Below are 20,571 nucleotides of genomic sequence, written 5' to 3'. Positions count from 1 at the left end.
TATATATATACAAATATATATACCGCCTTCATGTGGAATATTTTTAGTATATGAGGGATTTTTTTGGCCTAACATCACTGCAAAACTAAACAAACCAGAGTGTAAAAAAAAAAAAACCCAAAACAAAATAGAATAATGGTCAAAAAGAGAGATGCATACTGTCATTATCATCCTCAAAGGTCCCATTATAGTACACTGTTGCTGTTAGATACAGTATGACTGTAAGTGTCATTACACAATGCAGGTCGTATTGCAGACAGTGTTACTTAATATAAATAAGGAAGAGAGTGGAACCTACAAGGAATTTACTCCTTTGCTGCTTTCGTTGTATTTATTTACAGGAATCAAAATCACTGAAGTTCTGGCTTGTCTTCATATTTCAAAGTTGGTACAATTTTATCTTTAAATTCAGTTAACAAAAGTGTTAGAAAATGAACACGGTATACTGTTAACCTTTATGTCCATTTTGTGTTTTATTATGAAATCAAAGCTAAGTAGTCAAGCAGGTCTTATTATCACTGTGACAGGTTCCCTGTGCAGTTTCCTGCTTCTATTAATGCAATAGAGGAACATTTTAATGTGTGGGTTCCTGTTTTGTTTGTTCTTGGACACATCTAGGTGGTCATGACTTATCAGCAACTGTGGGTAGGCCTATGTTTTTACTTTTGTCCACTATAATAAGGGAGGAACTAAAGTTTTTAATTGCAGTGGGTCACAAATAAATAAGTTCCTTGTTGCTGTTCTGGATATTATTAAAACTCAAAACCAGTTTGAGAAGATTATAAAATACATTGTTAACAATTAAACCAATGCTTTACAACTTTCAAGCTTTATGACCTCTTAAAAACAATAACTGGTCAAGTTTCAGAAGTTTTGCAGTAGCCCGCAGCTCCTGAAAGAAAGAGTTCCCCTGTGATGTTTAAATAATGTGTGATTCAGATAACTGCCTGAGAACTAAAGAGGTAAAATTGGGCTTCACAATATCGCGCACAAAAGGCAAAGATAAGAGAAAAGTGAGTGTATGAAAGAAGACCTGACAGACCTGAGTTTGGGAGACGCTGAGCTACATCTCTGTAATGAAATATGTAGTTAAAACTGGATGCAGCTCAATCAGTAGCTAAAACAAAATTTGGCTTAACTTATTGCATTACTTCTTTCTGATTTTTGGTTTCTTCTTTATGTTTTTTAGTGTTTCATTTGTTTTAAATGTACACATTAGAGTTGTTTCTACCATATATGGATCTCTAAGGGGGTCCACTTCCTCATCTTTCCTTCAGTGGAGCTGTTCAAGAAGTTCTCTTTATAAACTGCCTGACCACCAGGTGGTGCATGTGACAGGAGTTTACTTTTTAAATTACAGTGTGACATTTGACCTGACAGTCAAGAAAATGGCCATTGTATGCCGACAAGATTTTAATTTATGGCTTGACGCATGTGGAAACTACATTTAAAAAACTATAAGAAGTCCTCATTCCCTCCAACTTTAGCATTTTTGCAATGCAGCATCATTGATTCATTCTTAAATCTTTTGATTCTGTTGTATTGGAAAATGTGGAAGAAGCCAATCTCATGAGTAATGCGTACTATTTATGACAAATCAGTCTTATGAGACGTACAATCCATAAAACACATGTTTTTCTTTTCCTATTTCTTTTCCTGCTTTTCTATTCTTTTCCTATTTCTTTTTGTGTGCAATGACTTTAAACTTGTTTTTCAAAGGTAATAACATTTCAGTGGGCCAGCTTATCCACCACTGTTTCCCCCATTATGTGTTTGGATCAATTCCTAAAAAAGTAAGACTTTTTTATTAATCCTTTAAAAGCAGAATATGGACAAGCTGCAGAATGAGCGCTAATATACGTTTTCTGGCGTGCGTGCCGTTACAGTCACCAATAAAATAAAAGGACTGCACAAACAGTCCTAGCCCCTGTCAAGGGCATGTTTTTGAAGTCAAATTGACAACATGCTCTGAGGTTGTTTTTAACATTTGAAGTCTAACCAGAGTTTAAGTTCTCAGATTTTTAAAAATAACTGTGGCTCTGACAGGCGGACTTAGCAGAGTGAGATGTGAAGATAACAAAAAAAACATGATTAATGTCCGCACTGAGTCATCCTTGTCTGACTTGAGCAATACATTAAGAAAGAGGAACTTGGTTTTTGGTGGGATAGAGGACCACAGCCTTATATGGTTATCTATGGGTTTCTGTGCTTGTATAGCAACGAAGAGTTTCAAAAAAGAGTTAAATTTAAAAGTTGTTAAACAGACCGTGATGATAGATTAGTCTTGTTGTGCTAAATAGAAAAAGGTGAAACAGAGGAAAATAAAGTAACTTTCCACTGTGAACGGTTGCGTGTGTCCGTGTGCGTGCATCTGGGTGCGTGTGCGCATGTCCGCTTGCCTTGTGATTCACCCTTGTCTAATAATACCCACAGCCAAGTCTAATAGCTGATGCTTTTGGAGTCCAGAGAAAATGAGGAATCAGGAATAAGAAGTGAGAGGGCTGGATGTCCCCTTACACGCTTGTCAAGCGACCGTTCCATGTCATTGTGAAACACATGATGGCCACTGAAACCTCTGGGGACTGTCAGCCAGGAAATGTAGGCCTTCGTTGTGGAGTGTCCACCCACAGAACTGAAATATTCGGTGTGTTTTTCCACGATTCTTGAGAAAATTGCAAGTGAAACAGAATGCATTTTGTCCAAAACCCACCTGCTGACACGAATCACAAACCGGGGGGGCCCAGTTTTCTGTAGGCTAATACAATCCTTGCACATAAATGCTGGATTGCTTGCCAGTCAGTGTTGATGTTTTGTCGGGTGTGGGCTCAGATCGCATTGTGCAAAACTGCATTGCACGGCAAAGTGACAGTATCTGGTCGTAAATCGTGGCTGTAATTAGCCCTGCAAGAGTGTCAGTATACAAAAAAAATGTCTCACGCGTATATTTCTATTCTTGTAAATAAATATACTTTGCTGTTTTTGCAGATAGCAGGCCATGATGCATGTGCATACACTGTAGATCTTTACACGCTGTCACACCATTAATCGAATTTAGCCAAATTTAACATGCATGCAACAAACACACTTGTTTAAAAAGTTGCTTTGTCTTATTTACATGGTGACTTCTTCATCGCAATTTTTATGTTAGATGTGTGAAATAATGTGTTTAGCCCTTGGTATAACCTGGCAACAGCCTGGTAACAGATGCTTTAAATGCTTCTTGCAATCATTCTGTGAGAACAAGTACAAATCAAAATGCATCTATCTAACTTCACGCTGTCTTTTTTCCTCCTGCCACCCGGCTTTGCCACTGATTTAATTCAAAGGGGAAGCATCTATTGTTTTAGCCATGCTGATTACCATTCAGTTCATATTCTCAGAAGACTTCTGTTTAAGCTGTTTTTTGCCCTTACATGCATCGCAACCCCGTCACGGAGGTGTGGTGGGTAAAATAGACAAGCTTAAAGCAAAATTGCTTAAAACTCCAATCAAAGGTCACTTGTCGCCTTTCTTTCATTCTTTGCAACAAATACAAATAAAACTGATAAGACATAATAATAAGAGGTTTGAAACTGGATTGTTGATGTGGCCGAATGAGTTGTACTCATCATCTTTAGGAGTTCGCGCTGGATTCACAGCTGTAACAACTTGTCTTGTAGGAAGTTTGTCACCTTCTTGTTTTAATAGGGAAGAAGAAGAAGGAGAAGAAGAAGAAGCCTTATGGTACCAACCTAAATTGGTAGATTTAAGGAAGTTTTTAGTTCCCCTGCTAATTCAGAGATATATAGAAAGCCTGCATTTTTCAACCACCTTTGGCAATTTGCTTCCAGTAGTTCAGCAACTCCCGTGTAGAGAATTTACAGCTGGATGCTGTACATCGAGTGATGGTAAGACCCAAGCAGTATTTTTTGTTTGTGTGTTTTCTCTGAGCGAGAATGTGGGCGTTTCTTGACTGATATGAGTTCACTGTTGCGTTTTTGTACAGGTTTTTAAAAGTGCAGTTTAGAACCAAATATATTCAAGCATTTAGCCAACATAGTTTACATTTTTTTACATTTTTACTTTAGTAATTTGGTTTTTTTTATTTGGATGTGTTTAATTTGTTTTGTTAACAGTAAATATAAGTGCAGATAGATATTCGTCTGTTTTAAAACTTTACTGTTTGCCTTTTTGCATGTAACATCACTGTATTTACTCAGAATGCACAATTTTGTGCAAGAAGTGTATGCAACTGTTTGTTTATTCGTTTTTATTTATTTTCTTTTTTTGTTAGTTGGTTAGTATTACAGTGTTAATCTTTAATAAAAGCCTGCAGAATATGTTTATATACAAATATTTATGCTTTACTTTCATAGCTTTGATATTTTTTTTGAGTTAACCAAAGTTTATATCTACAAGCATCTGCTATGAAGAAAGTGTAGTGTGCCTGGGGACTTTCTTTTAAGGGTGGGGGTTAAAACCTTTTTTTTTTTTTAACTGAATTACTCAACTGGCTCAGAGAAATGGTGAGCGAAGACGATTACGAAATTCAAATACTGCCACAGGAGTTACAGAGTGTGGACATCAACCTGCAGTCATTCTGGTCAAACTGATGTTCTGTGCAGGGGGAGTGCAACACTTCCTGTTGCGACGTACCCTGTATCCTGTTTTCCACAGTCAGTGGTCATGCATATCATTCCTCTCAGCAAGGCTGTGTGGGCACAATCTCGTGACCATGCGTTGTGAATTTTCTGAGACTGAATCAAGGGAGACTCCACATGTCTGAGAAAAACTCTAAATGTCAGCAGAAAAAAACAAAACAATCTGCAGGCCTACGACAGCACGATGAATTTATGCACGTCTGTTAAGAAAAGACTAAAAGTCTAAAATATGTTTGACTTCAGTGAAGGACTGTATAATCCCTGTGTTTTGCAGTGTTAAGTAAGCTGTAACAGTATCATTTGATAAGCAGCAGATTACTTCCCTCAAAATATTAGTAATGCCTTAAAATAAGTACATAAGCACATACAGGCCGTGATGAGAACACTAACACCTCCACACTGCTGGCCTTGACAAGACATGAGGGGCCACACTACGCGACCGTGAATTAAGAGGTGCCAATTTAACTGTTTGCCTACATGTGTGGACTTGCAGATATGTATCTTGTGACTGTATTCAGACTGAAAACTGTGAAGTGCTCAGTTACACCCTGTATTGCGGCCAAACCAGAATGCAGTCCTTGGTCTGAGCTGCTGCAGGTCACAAGTATGTAATTTCACAGTGTGTCACTTACACTTACACTTAAATTTATCAACGCTCAGGGCCTTATTTTATATCTCACTGGACTTGTTTGCCTTAGAATAAGCAGGCTCTATTTAGGTACAAGACATCTCATGCTGCATGCCCTGTTACTGGGTGTACATTTTTAATGTGCAGCAGCAGGGACAGCGCAGGTATGTTAGCAGAAGTCCTGCTGTTGTGTATGTTGGTTAACGGCTGTGGCTTATTGGGGCAATGTTATGGAAGTTAATATCTATGGAACTTATTCAATCCACCTCCACTTTTTACTCTTTGATTGTTGTTGTTGAAATGGGGCAGCTAAAGATTTGCAATTGGTTTGCTGCCATTGGTTATTCTTATTAATAATAAAATATTATTATTGTTAGCTGACTCAACACCCAGGAAATCAATGAACAAAAGAAAAGTAGGTCAAGTCCCTAGAAAACATGGACCCTCCCAACAAAGTTGGTTCTGTTGACAAAATCTTTTACCATGAGCTTTTCCTCGACACATTCACGTTATACATGAAATTACAGACAGGTTTTGCTCCCAGAGTCCCACACCCACTGATTGTACAGCAGCTTTTAAATAAATCCCCTCAGAGTGCAGGGTGCCACGACTAAAATGTTTGTTTTTTTTGGATTGAATTGTACAAGAAAATAAAGCAGAAACTCATTGTGCTATGCCAACCATCCACTGACTGCAGCTTTCAATTTACCCTAATTAAGGAAATAATATTGATACGTGTAATTCTCGGTGAGCAAGTGGTAGTAAAACACCCAGAAGTAAAACAGGATTTAAAAGTATTCAAGCAATGATATGGGACTTTTTAACGAAGCCACTAAAGGAAGAAGGACTATTAGGAATGAATTACCATGAATGGACCAGCCTCTTTAACATTTACATTCAAAAAGGAGGTTCATTTGCATTCAGCATTAGTAAAATATAGAAATGAATTAATGATATTGAAACTTAGGCAGCTGCCTTGTATTTTGATGCTGAGTTGAGGTTAATGCCTTGCTCAGTAACCCTTAAATGTCATTAAGAGTGGGAACTGTACAAACACGTACATTGCTGCAGGTGGAAGAGTAAATATGGAGCCCTCTGAGTACCTTTAATTTATACTATTCCAGTCTGCTTAGATTCTTTCGTGGTCATTTTTTTTTCTTCACATCTGCAATGTGGGAGTATCTGTGACAACGGAGATAAGTACAAACAATTCTGGCACAGCGATCACGCTAAAACTGGACATTAGCAGCACCTGTTTGAAGAGCAACTGTGCTGGGCCTCAATAGGTTTTTGCAATATGTCTGCCAGTGGTATAACAGAGCCCTAAGACATAAACACATGCACACAGTCTTAAGTAAAGGGGATACCTTTCCAAAGGTTGCAAAGAGGTTTTCAGATTGCATTACAGTTCACAGATGTACCTAATAAAGTGACCTCTGACTGTATATCAGCAATATCTTAGTCAAAGTCACTGTAAAATCATACACACATGACAAGTGGAAGGCTCTCAGAGAAACGCTGTGTTGCATGTGATGTGTTGTGGTAATGGTTTTTATGTTGTGTTTTCGATGTTGCAACCTTTCTGCATGATGTTGGAATAAAAATAAAAATAAAGGTTTTACTGAACACTAAATAAGTTGCCAGTATTTCTTTTTTAAAGCAATACGACTACTGAGTTTGTGACTGTACTTGCAATAAGTTTCAAACCTGTGTGGAAACTAGTTTGTTTTCAGACATCTGTTTACTGCCGTTTCTGTTATGTTGCACAATGCGAATTACGTGTTAACGGTCAGCTCTGTTTTATTATTTACGCCGGCATGGCCACTCTTTTAATGATGCCTTTATGTCTTATTATAAACTGTATAGAAGGGCCTCATCTGGAGCTGGTCTGCATTAAACCTGCTGAACCAACCAGAAGATAACACGCAAATTAAAATAAAAATGCAGCAGAGAGGTGACCGGCTCTTATCGAGACCTGGACCATCCGGACCGTATGACACGTAAAAGGATTCATTTAAAGTCAGCCTTCAAGGAACTGAATCTGAAACAAGAGTTCCCAGTTCCTCATTTAATAATATAATACTGCTGTTGTGCATGTAATGTACTTCATCACTCAGGCCACAAGTAAAACAAACTAAGACTGTAAAACCAAAAAGAAGCGACGATTAAAACACTGACGTCGAGTGCAGTTTTAAAAACTTTGATGCTCACGGATAAAAACATTAAATGTTAATCTCGTTTTTCTGTCTTTACCTACTTTGGACACAGTGTTGATGCAACTGTTACGACAGAAATGAAACCACAGACTGAAAATGCAGTTTTATGTTACACTTAAGCAAGTTCAACAGGGATAGTTTGACTTATTCTTTTAGTCAGCATGTTCACACTCACTCGGCACAGTACTGCATTTTATTTACTGCATTACATATATTAGAGGGCTGATAAAATCAGAGACAAGCCTGACACATTTTAATTCCTTTTAAGCTTCCTATGCTGGAACCTGCTTGTAACATAATTGGGAATATCAGGTCACTTTACCTGTGAGGACTGTTAGGTTTATTTTCTTTGGTCACCACAACATTTATCATGACTCTCTGATTCAAGATGGTGTTGCTAAAACAAAACAAAACAAAAAACCCCATAATGTAGTACAATTACTCACAGTATTTGAGTATAGCAGTTCAGAGGAAAATACTGTAAACTTTTATTAAAGCTCAAGTCACTGATTATGCCTATAGTACGAACTATAGTACAAACAGCATTAAAATGAAGAACAATTTTGTATCAATAATTATCGTAAAATAATATAATAAATATGATCTAGGAATGTATTATTGTGCATAATGAGCACTCTTACTATGGGACCTTTGAGTACACATTGATGGTGAATCTACGAATACAACAATTCTTTGGTATTTGTTCTGTGTACCAATACTACTTTTACAAAAGTAACACATTAAAGTATTTCTCCCACCTCTGAAAATGATGACACATAACTTCTATTATGAAATGATTTATTAATTTTATTATATTTTTTATGATATAGAACACATAATGGAGTAATCTTTACTCTTATCTTATATTTAAATGATCTTATTTGAGATAACTTAAATGGAAGTTGAATGTTATGCCAAAAATGGTCATTTTGTTGCTTAGTGGGGGGGGGGGGGGGGGGGAGAACCAATCATTATCTTTTGGCGTCACTGAAAATAGTTGTGATAGAAATAGTTCCGGTCTTGCTGCAGCTCACTCTGTGTATTAATACTCCTGGAAAATGCTACTGTACATATGGTCGGTTCAGCTCAGGCAGCTGTGATTCAGAGGGGGGCCGGTTTGGGGGTAGGCCTCCGTCTGTGTGTTTTTAACAGCTCCCTAAAGTGAGACAATTATGATCCCTCATCAGTTCAGGGGGAAAACAGGTCACCCGAAGGATTAAAAGCATTTGAAATTACAAAAGACCCTGAGGTGGCTCTATCTCTGTGACGGACTGTAACATGCCAGCTTCCGTAAAGAGATAAATCCATATCTGCACTCCCTATGACTAATACTGTGCATTTGCTATGATGTCTATGCATGTGTATTATTTTACGATGAAGTTTGACCAACTGATCGATGTATAGCTGAAATCTCTGAATTTGTGTGACCCATGTTCGAAGATAAAGATAAACTTGGTGTTTTGATCGTATGCCGGACTTTATTTTCAGCACAATGCCTTATCACAATACTGCATTCTTCCTCTTAAGCAGGCAGGTCTAACAATATGCACTCAGATTTATCCTACACTGTTACTGTATTATTTATCAGTTATTTCAGCATCTGGAAAATACGCATTTATTTTCAGATGTTACAGTTGACATGATATGTTTCGAAACTGGCAACCAATGCAGCTACAGGGCTCAGCCACAACATTAAAACCACAGACAGGTGAGGTGAATAATATCATCCTGTTACATCTCAATATTTTGGGGCACTGGGAATCATGAGGATGAAACTCTGACATGTACCATCCACCTAAAGGTAAAGATAAGGCAGACCATTGCCATGACAGACCTGGGAGGCAGTGCCAATAAGCCTGCCATACTGCAAAAAATGCTCTACAACTTCAGAGAATACTCCAGATAGATATCTAGATGGGAATCTGTAGATAAACCTGATTCACTGAGGACCCACATCGCAATGCTCACGACCGAAAGCATCCACCGTCATCTCAGTGCACGCCAAGAGAAGAGGTCAAAGCTGTTCTGTTAGAGTGAGAGCAAGCTACACATTAATAGTCAGGTGTTTTTATATATATCTATATCTATATCTATATCTATATATATCTATATATATCTATATCTATGTATATATATATATATATATATATATATATATAAATATATATATATCTTTGGCCAATCATCTAGCATCTAAATTTGATGGCAGCCCGATGTCTTCCTAAACAATGAACATGTTGGCCAAAAAAATTAGTTTAATATATGGCATAACAATGCATTAGTGAATTAAAAACAAACAGGTGTTTTCTCAGTTTCATAGACTGTCATTACTGTTTGGCAACAGAGGTACTCACTTCCCCCTCAGGAATTATTCCAACCGTATCTTCTCTGTGTGATAATCATAATCTCCATTTACCTCGGTGAGGTTACAGCACAGACACTGTACCTTCATCTTATCTTACAGCTGTGCATTGCATGTGTTGTGTGTGTGGGCCACATTTTCCTCAGCAAGCCACTGTTTACGTGACCAAAACAAATGCAGTAGTCATTTTGCTACAAAAGCACTCCTTCAGTCTCTCAGTTTCAGGTCCGCAGTCAGGATCCAGGCACATGGTTGCCATTTACATACTAAACATAGCAAGGTTGGTAAAATAGCATGGAATTTTTACTTGAGCCCTTGAGACAAAGCAGCTGAGCATTTATAAGCACCATATAGCCATGTAATACATGCTTTATAACACGTTGTTGTCTATTTGTAAACTGCAAGCGATAGTTGATATCATTTCAAGGGTTGATTTTAAAGCTTAAAAACAAAACATGATGTAGCAGTTGTGAAAAAAATAGAAATGTTTATTTTAAATCTGCATGATTTAAAAATGCATTATAATGTGCAGAAAGAATTTTAAAACGTATATGTTTATATATGCTAGTCCATCTGCTTAAATATGACACATGTTGCAAAAGCGCAGACAAAGAGCACAAACAACAACACGTTAAACGCTTGCAAACACTGTTGCCCACATTTATCACCTCACACACTTGATGGGGGGAGAAACTGACAGTGAGGAAAGCCCTCGATGATGATTGGCTGCCAAGGCATGGGACAGCATATAGACCCTGATAAATGTGAAGTTTCATGGTCTCCCCTGACAAATCATCAAATGGCCAGGAACCTTTTGCAGACACACTCTATTGCTCCCACCCACACTAAATTTACAGAAGTCAAAAGTTCCTTTTTCATTTTACAGTTAAACAGTGGGCCTTGTTTATTTAATTTTATCTGATGCAGTTGAAAGGCCTGTTTGAGCAGTTAGTGCTATAAGCTTGTGCTATATAATAAGAGAGGGAGACAATTTTTGGTTTTCGTTGACTGAGAGGAAATTTTGAAACATTGTGCAATGGTGCCGCAAAAGTTTTGAAAGGTTGAGAGAGCATTTTGCCAGCAAAGCATCTGAGAGTCGGTCTTGGAGAAGAGGTATCCATGTTCCATCCATACAGAATGGAGAGCTATCTCATTCAGCCTGTAAGTATAATTTATTTTATTACAAATATCTAAACTCTGAGGAGACTTTCTAGCTTTTGAAGCTTAAACAGAGCTGCCGGACTAGTTCTTTTTTTACCGCAGGACTAAACAGAGAAACACTCTTAAGAATGGATGACATACATTTTTTTTAAAGTTAGATGAGTTAATGTGGTTTTACTACAATTTGAATACAGGGATTACAAACTCTAAGAGTGTATTATACGATGAGGTACATGAAATTGAAACTCAAAAGTTCTGAGTTTCAGAACTGTTGGGCAAAGAAGAGAAAAGAAATTGTCATTATTGTAGCAACACTTGAAGCTAATTTAAATGTGTATACGTTTACAGGCGACTTAAACGGGTGTTTAAAATGTTACAAATAATTTACAAATCCATTGGATAAAATGCAGATAAGGAATCTATTTTCTGCATAGTCCACATACACCATTGACTTAAAGCTTTTCATTCATGATACATACGTTTTGTTGTTGTTGCTTTTGTTTTTCCAGCAGCACACAGATGAAATTTACGACCCTGAGATCTACAGACATCAAATTCCAGAATATTCATATCCATATGTCCTAGATCCAGAAAGCCAGGCAGGTGAGTTTTACTTCAACGTTGATTTTCTCTAATCTTTTACTGTTTAAAGAAATTCAATGTAAATTAATGATGAAAAAAAGTTTGGACTGTGAAAATCCACTCGGGGATATTTAAATGTAAATAACTTTACAATAAAAAAACAAAGCATGGAGATTGTATTTAAAGATACTGATGTCATTAACTAAACTATATTTTTAATTACATAAAAAGATTGATATTAAACATAATTTAGTCACCTTTCAAAATTTTTTTTGGCCATGGCTTAATGTGGTAACACAGACTTTTCTGGTTTGTTGTACATAAAAAGACTGCAGTGTGTGCAGCTGGAGCACACTGGAACACAGGAAACAGATGCCATTTCTTTTTTGCCGCTATAACTACAGACATAGAACAACTTTCGCCCCATGGGGTTTTGTTAATATAAGAAAGGTGCTTTACTTTCTCTTGTAATCAACTGTTTTGAATGTTGCACTAAAACAAGTTGAAAATGGGCTGGCTGTGGAGGCATCACTTGTCATTTTGATATGCTCTAACCTGACGTCGAAAGATGTCACATCTTTATCTACACCCAGAAATGTTTAAATTAATATATACCGATCAAGGTAATAGATATTAATTACTGTTGTAGTGATAGAGTTGACGTGGGAAATGTTTTTTTTTTAACTATTTTTGTTTATTAGTGATAAGACTGCACTTTGCATTTAAAATATTTGCATATTTGCAATATTAACACTTTAAAAAACTTGTACTTTTCAAGCTAGCTTATCTATCTTTTGTTTTTTTTCTAAACAACTAAATAAGTTTAAAAAAACAACTTGGGAAATTTTTTTTTAAAAAGAAAATTGCAAATTAAAGACAGTCAGTGGCTGTGGTAATAGTGCTAGTGTGGCAACAAACAGGAAAGAGCTTCATGCTGAATTCTCTTTTATTCTCGTCATTTCACACTGTTGATGCAAACTCAGGCACTTTCAGAAAGTCAGTTTTTGTCAAGTCCACTTGTTGTTTGTTTAATTTCTTTAAATATCTCCAAATATGGAGTTTCACAGAAATACATTATGGCTTTTGTTATGTCTCCACTGTCATTTGTGCATTTGTACAGACATTTTCCACAAGTTTAGATTGGTCTAAAATCAGTCTGACAGGATTTAATTTCTTTCCATTTTTTGTAATTTCACGTTACAAATTCTGTGGTAGCAAAATAGTTATTACTGTAGAGAAAGAAGAGCAAAGGTTGTGGCCATTATGCTGTTTTTCACCTTCTCTATTTAGAACACTGGGACTACCATGCTCACCCTCATGTGCACCCTGCAGAGTTTGACAATCTCCAAGAGAGCAACTTCACAGAGCTCCAGAATGTGCAGGCTCTCCACCCATCTGGGCTCTTACGACATGACACTCTACGATACGAAGCTGAAAACCTGCTCGATCCAAATCTAGCGGCTCATTCGCATGTGTTACAGCAACCAGTAAGTCCTCAAACCCACAAAACACAAGCAGTCATTAGTAGTCAGAGGCTACAACGACAGTGATGCTGACTACTAAAGGGAATAATTAAGTACAAATGAAACTTTTAAAAAGAACAAGTGCTGGCAGCTAGTTTTAAACTGTTGGTCTGCAGTGTGCATACTATAAACTAAGACTTTCAGTCCATCATCGCCAACACCTTTAAATTAGTTATTGGAAATCAAACATTTACCTACCAGTGAGTATGATAACACATTAAACCACTTTGATGTTATTTTTTTAATCTATTTAAAGCCACTGACATTTACACTATTTAACTGTGCAAGTATGAAGCATAACTATACTCTGCTCTCTGTGGTGGAGTGGAAAAAGCATTCACTAGAAACTGATATCTGTCAGCTGATTGACACCTAAGCCGATTTTGCTACAGTGCACCATATATTTTTAGTTCTATGCAGACATCTTCAGAATCTACATAATTCAAGGCTGTTATTGAAATCACAGAGAAGATTTCGGGAGCTTGAGGCCCTTTAAGGTCCTCTTACAAAAATCAGGAAGTGAATCTTTTGAGTTACAAGAAACACTTTTATTTTAGTGCTTTTTTCTTCTTTCTTCCCAGTGTTAAAGGAAAAATTACTTTGAATAGGCTCTGTAGACTCAGCTAAACTCAAAGTCACATCTGCATGCTTCAAACCTCCAGTTATGAACCAGTGAACTAGAACAGAGATCTCTGGTTTTGGAAAACAGTATGTCTAACCGCTTCAGCGTCGTCAGTTTCAAACCCCATGCATTTTGTTGCCTACCTCAGTATGAACTTGTGTTATGCAAGCATGTGCGTGTGTGCCTGTTTTCTTGTATATTCACATGTTTCAGAGGAGAAAAACCCCCCACAAAAATTCTACACACAATCTTCAGCACATGTGAGATCATGTCCATCACAATAAAAAGGACTTGCTTTGATGAAGATCACAGACTTTCCCCCAATCTTACCATGTATGTACCATGTATAGTGAAATTTTGGGCTACATGCAAAGTTCATGTTCCCTATTTTAGGTGATGTTAAGTCCAGAGATGTCATAACAATAAACATTTCACTCAGTAGTGTGAAGATGTAAAGTCCTGAAACAAGCAGATACAGTTGACGTGTAGCATAAAAGCACAAGGGATTTTTCATGTTGTAAAACATCTTTTGAGTAACCTTAAACTTCATACATCAAAATACTCACCTCATAAAGAGCAACTTGTGCTTTTGCTGTTAACAATCGCACAAAAAAACCCTCACGGAGCATGTGTGCCTATAGGTCACATGACAGTTTTCACTTGTTGCGAGTGAAATTTCCCTTTTAAAAAAAACATCTGCCATTTTTTACGAGAGGAAAATGTTTGTGTGCTTGGAAAAAAAAGAGACAGAGCTAGATAAGGTGTTGATAAAGAAATTTAAATGTAACAGGAAAGTACAATGTGAAAACCACTCTTCACACATGGAAATTCACATGTAGGTATCCGTACCGACCGTTGCCTCAAAAGATGCTATGAATACATTGACAGCTATGGCCTGTCACACGCACAGGAGCATCCACACATCACAGCTCATGCAGAGAGAAATTTTGTTTTACGCTTTCACTTGCAGTGAGAACATCTTAGTGGAAACCCACACTTCACTGTACGTGTTTGATATAGAGTACAGTACAACAGCACCCAACGACCATAGCGAATAGCTGTGCCATAAATTCTACTTTTGCGAAGCTTATACATCGGCATTGTGAAGATGACAGTTCTACTGTTACAGTGAAATGCTATACCGGTTAAAGTGTAATATGTTGTGGTCTTGCAGCACTACCCACTCAGGACTTCAGTTTTCATACTTATGATAGAGCTGTTGGATGGCTTTAGATTTCACAGGCGTTTCTGATAAAGTGGTCACAGAGTGCATTTCAGAGTGGCACTATCATCTCTATCTGCACTTTATATTAGTATCATAGTTTAAAACTTTCCAAAAGTCTTTAGCTGTCAAACATGGTGGTTTAAAAATGATATTATAACTAAACCCATGCACACATACATACATGAAATAGATAAATAGATGCATACATAAATAAATAAAACCTGTGTGAAACTGTGTCTGAAAAAACAAGATAAGGGCTAAATACCATACTTGAAAACATTTTACATTGCAAGGAAAATTTCTTTTCTCAATTAAAATGGCAGACCTCTTAGGAAATTAAGTACAGCTACAAATACAAATTAAAAGATGGATTACATCATTAAGCTCTGTAGCCCTTGGTAGTTGGATTGGGTCACTCTGAACATGGCAGTATCTAAATGTCATATTTAGTTACAGCGGAGTTCAGTTAAACTCCTGTACTGTATATATATATATATATATATATTTTTTTTTACCAATAAATGCTTAGTGCAGTTTTGCATTCTTTAGCCAGCCTTGGTGTTAATCATTGTTTAATATCATTCACAAGAAGAAGCTCTTTTCTATGAAATGATACATCATTATTTCATTATTATCATTGTTTCTCTTCAACTCTGGGGAAACCTGGAGATGAAAATAATTTGATAGACAGTCTACAAGTTAAATCATTACAAACATTTTATTTAAAACTAACTTTGATTTGTACGCTACAGGTAACGTTCTTCCCTCGGGCGTTGTATCAACCACACATATCCCAGCGCAGCTCTGATGAAGAGGACCATGGGGCACGAAGTCCGCCACTGGAAGTGTCTGACGAGGAGTGCTTGAGGGATCGAGTTCCTTACATCCAAGCAGGAGAGATGGGTAAGGAGCTAGATTTACTGTACTCTGTCTGTGGCAGTTAGCATGGATACGTGGGTGGCTGGGGTCATCCACTGATTGGAAGGTTGGTGGTTCGATTCCTAGCTTCCACTAGTCTACATGCCAAATATCCTTGGGCAAGATACTAACCCCAAATTGCTCTCCGATGCATCCATCGGAGTATGAATGTGTGTGAATGTTAGCTAAAAAAAGCACTTAGACAAATGTGATTGTGTGAATGGGTGAATGCACAAGTTGTATAAAGCGCTTTGAGTGCTCAGAAGAGTAGAAAAGCGCTATATAAGAACCAGTCCATTTACCATACTTTAGGAAGCACCAACTGTTCTGACCATGTTCACATTCTCAGTCTTAACACGGTCTTAAGATTCTCAGGTCGTTGTATATCTAGAAGTTCTACGTCAGTACACTTTCTATAGGTTTTTGAGTCCTGGGAACTAAAGGAACTCTCTATAATATCTGATTATTCTGTATAAACACCATGTGGCCGTGGTCAGAGTTACTCCATGAATGCGATGACCAAGACAACGGGCATGTTCATTTGCTGCGTTTTATGTAGAATAGAATAGAATAGAATTCAACTTTATTGTCATTGCACATGTCACAGGTACAGGGCAACGAAATGCAGTTTGCATCCATCCAGAAGTGCTTTAGCCGCGATATAGATATATTACAATATATATTAGCAATAATATAGATGTGTAAGTATATTACAGAAATGGGTCTATTATGGTATGTTATAATGTACACGGTGTGAAATATGTTATGAATATTCTATAACTATAAGTATGTACAGGCTGTAGTGAGTACAAGCTATGTACAGGCTATGAACAGGATATAAATATGAAATAAAAACTATACAGAAATCTGAGATATACAGTTATACAGAAATGTGAACTATGTAAGTTATAAACAGTTGTAGGATTGAAAAATTATCATATGTACAGAATGATATTCACACAGAACTATAAATTTTGTATATGTCATGTATGAATCAGAGGTGCTTCAAGAGTCTCTGTCTGACTTACGGATGAGTTTTGTTTTCTGTGCACTTGGGTAGTGGACATTTGTCAATAAGACATGTCAGCTTTGTGTTCTGCTGACAACTTAAATTGTGCTTTTAGGATCAGCTACAAGTTGCACAACTGCTGGTCTTGCATCTTCTCCGGAAATTGGCCACAAAAAGACAGGGAGTGTTTTTTTCTGTTATGAATTATCATGAATTTGGTCTCCAAGAATGGAATTCAGTTCAACTCATTCACCCATCCACCCAGCCTGTCATTAGGCAAGAGGTGGGGTACTCTGAAAACAGGTCAATTCAGTTCAGTTCAGTTAATAGCAAAAGTATTCTGTCTCTCTACACTGAATTTTGGAAAACATGCAGTCTGTAGAGTGGGAAAGCTTGCTACCTCGCTGGCCTTCTAATGAGTTATCTACATGTCAGAGATCTGTCAGTCTTTGGGGCATTTTTTTCTGCTGTGACAAAGTTCTGTATAAAAGTGGTAGACAGCAGCATGTTTGTTGAATAGCCATTTTTTCCAACACAGCAGGATTGACTCACACACCAGAGTCAGAGACTCTGTGTTAGTGGACGTTCTGGATCATGTCCAATTCCTTTCACAGTTGACCATTGTTCTCTGGCTTAACCAAAAGTAGTATGCACTTCCTCTTTTATGTTATTTAGGATGTGACAGAACCTGAGTAGTGTCTGGTGCCCAGTGTCAGTAGTACCTGTAGTCAAGTGGCTTATGCTTTATGCAGTGTTTTGGGTTTTTTTTGTTTTTTGTTTTTTAAACCAAGCACCGAGGTGAGGATTTCAGTGGAAGTGAATGTGCGTCATACTAAACCGGTACCATGTAAAATGCTTTTTTCCCCCCATCGGCTTTACAGAGTCCCTTTACTTTTGGATTGTGTATGAGTGGAAGTGAAAGGAGAAAAAAAACGCCGTATTTCTCTGACTATAGAGACATTTTGTCCAAGGAGTAAATAGTTTGGTCGCATGTGTAACTGTCAGCTACACTCCTGATCAGGTGGCTGTAAAAATAACTCTTTTAAACTAGAAATTAGATTTTTATTTCATTATTTTGTTAACAAATTAGTCACAATATTCTTAGAGTGCAAATTAATTATTTTTAAATGTCTCAAAAAACTCCAGTATGATGATATTAGAAAAAGATATGTGTCGTGTTCCCATGTAACATACAGCATAAACAGTCTTTATCTTGTTTTTGATGCGTACAAGAGTCAGTTGTCCTCAGTTTTGTTGTATGGCTACAGGCAGCCAAGTATAAAGTGATATAAATTAACAACCGACCTCCTGCATCATTAATGTGAGATCTAAGCATTGGTTAACCTACTTCAGATACAGTGAACTGTGCCTCAAGCTGGGTTTATTTCATTACAACAGAATGATTGCGTAAAAAACATGATGAATCATGGACGGTTATCTGCAGGAAAAACATTTTCCATTGCTTCTTAGAACTTAAAAGCGTTTTAGTGCAGAGTCATTGCAGTGTCCTGTACTCCGTGTGTGACGCCCATAAAACAGATATTTTATATTGTAAAGTCAACTTCTGCTCTGCTGAAACAATTTTCTTACTAATTTTCTCAGTGACCGATCTTTGACTGTGTGTAATTTGTATAAAGTTATACATTTCTTTATTTAATCTTTTATGATTTATATTCATATATATATAAAGAAGATTTTCTAATCTGTAAGTAAAACAAAAAAATGATAATACATCACTTCTAATGATGCAACTCTCTTGTTTCCAAAGGTAATAAAAAGAAGATCCGCTTGTACCAGTTTCTGTTGGACCTTTTAAGGAACGGCGACATGAAGGACAGTATCTGGTGGGTGGACAGAGATAAAGGGACATTCCAGTTTTCTTCCAAACACAAGGAGGCTCTCGCACACCGCTGGGGAATCCAGAAGGGAAACCGCAAGAAAATGACCTACCAGAAGATGGCTCGTGCTCTGCGCAACTATGGCAAAACCGGAGAGGTGAAAAAGATCAAAAAGAAGCTGACGTACCAGTTTAGTGATGAGGTGCTGGGCAAGAGTCATCTAGACAGAAAAGCATACATATAGGCAGGAGGAATGCTCAAATACTAGCACTGAATAATGTATAGATTTAATCAGTCTTTCTGATGAGTACTGCTGCACAGTGTGACTGGGTCTTTGAAGGTACTAGTAAATGCAGCATAAAGCTATGGACCACAACCTTCCTTCTAAGACATGCTGGGAGATCACTTATTAAGTACAGAAGAATCACCATAGAAAGCTCAGTTTGGCTTGTCTGTCTGAAATATTTGGAAGGCAAAATACTCCAAATTATCATGATGAAAATAAAGTCAGGGTCGAACACGATTATGTGTAAGACGCTGTTTGTAAATGGGTATAGAGATTTGTGAATGAATACTTTTGAAAAGCTGTTATTGCTGGTGTTCCTTGTTGAGGTGGCCAGAGTTGGAAGTGAAAGTCATGTGATACCGTGGTTTAGAGAGACCTTTGATACACACAAACACACACCTAACAGACAAAGTCAATATCAGGAACTAGAAAGAATTCCTGATTACAACTACCCTTGGGCCATTTTAGCCAAAATAGCTTTAAAATGTGCAGTTTATTACAGATTAAAGTTTATTCCAAGCTTAAAGTAATACAGTTTAATGACTTTAGCTCAGTCTCTCAAAAACTGCAGACAACTCTTGTCTGACCCCTAACTCTTGTGAATGAAATACAGACAAACAACATGTACAAAGCAACCATAAAGTTGAACTTCACCTCTGAAACCACAAAACCACTACCAGCCACGGGGAACAATCATCTACGATCATCAAACTCTACAACATCATTTTCAAATGTGCAAACACATTCATAAATTTTTGTTCTTAATTTTTCTTGTAGAATTTCTTTTTTGTCATTTTGGTTTATTGTGTCTTTTTGATAGAAAGTATGATAGTTTTCCTGTGTACGCAACACAAATATGAAAAAAAACCCCCATAGTTTTTACATTAAGACTTTAAATCCATGGGAAAACAGATTGACTGCTTCTTTTCAAAGATACCAAAGTCAGTCAGATGAACTTACTGATAAAAATTGCATCTCTGAAATGTAAAAGTAAGCTGGGATTTTTTTCAGCTATTTGCAATCTGGAGCAATGAGTTCCAGCAGGTTACATCTGCTTTTGTTTTGTAGCTTCATATTAAATGTACAAGCAGCAGCTCTATGACTCTTTTCTTCGAATTCCTGGTATGAGAGGGATTTGACTTGTTCGCTGCCTGTTTAGTAGATATGATTAAAAGCATTAAGGAAAAGAAACAGAGCCCTCTCTTGGGTGGGGTGGATGTAGGCATGTTGACATCCCCTATGCAATTTTAAGTGTGGGTGCACAAATATATGGTAGACGTTCATACTCTGTTTGGAAATATCTGATATATTTTCAAAACTAAATTCTGCTTCATGTCATTCAACCGCAGCAATGACATTCAATTTCTTTGTCATGCTGAACATGTACAAGTTCTCTTGTAATGTTTTTACTACTGTTTGTATATATTTAAACTGGATTTTTTAAACAATATATTTAAAACAGAATATTAGGTTTGATATGATGGTTTGGACCATATATGAAACGCTGTATGTTACAATTGCAAATCGCATGTACAAAGTAAATAAATTGTCCGTCACCTTA

At 37.0% G+C, this 20,571-nt stretch overlaps 1 protein-coding gene across 4 annotated transcripts; it reads left to right on the top strand.

The window, feature by feature from the left end:
- The first annotated feature begins 10,623 nt into the window (after nucleotides 1–10,623).
- On the top strand, nucleotides 10,624–20,571 carry spi1b (Spi-1 proto-oncogene b). 4 transcript variants are annotated; one of them, XM_025905938.1, is made up of 5 exons: nucleotides 10,624–11,007; nucleotides 11,520–11,610; nucleotides 12,922–13,076; nucleotides 15,712–15,862; nucleotides 18,655–20,571. In XM_025905938.1, the coding sequence occupies exons 1-5, from the start codon at nucleotides 10,966–10,968 to the stop codon at nucleotides 18,966–18,968; spliced, it is 753 nt and encodes a 250-aa protein (XP_025761723.1). In that variant the 5' UTR covers nucleotides 10,624–10,965; the 3' UTR covers nucleotides 18,969–20,571. The 4 variants fall into 4 exon arrangements, with proteins under 4 accessions (XP_025761723.1, XP_005467001.1, XP_005467002.1 ...); XM_005466944.4 differs by having other exon boundaries at nucleotides 10,625–11,007; nucleotides 12,880–13,076; XM_005466945.4 differs by having other exon boundaries at nucleotides 10,625–11,007; nucleotides 11,517–11,610.

Source organism: Oreochromis niloticus, linkage group LG1 (assembly GCF_001858045.2).
Source record: "Oreochromis niloticus isolate F11D_XX linkage group LG1, O_niloticus_UMD_NMBU, whole genome shotgun sequence".
Lineage (NCBI taxonomy): Eukaryota > Metazoa > Chordata > Actinopteri > Cichliformes > Cichlidae > Oreochromis > Oreochromis niloticus.
Note: the sequence above shows the minus strand (reverse complement) of the source record. Positions and strands in the feature narration are given on the sequence as shown.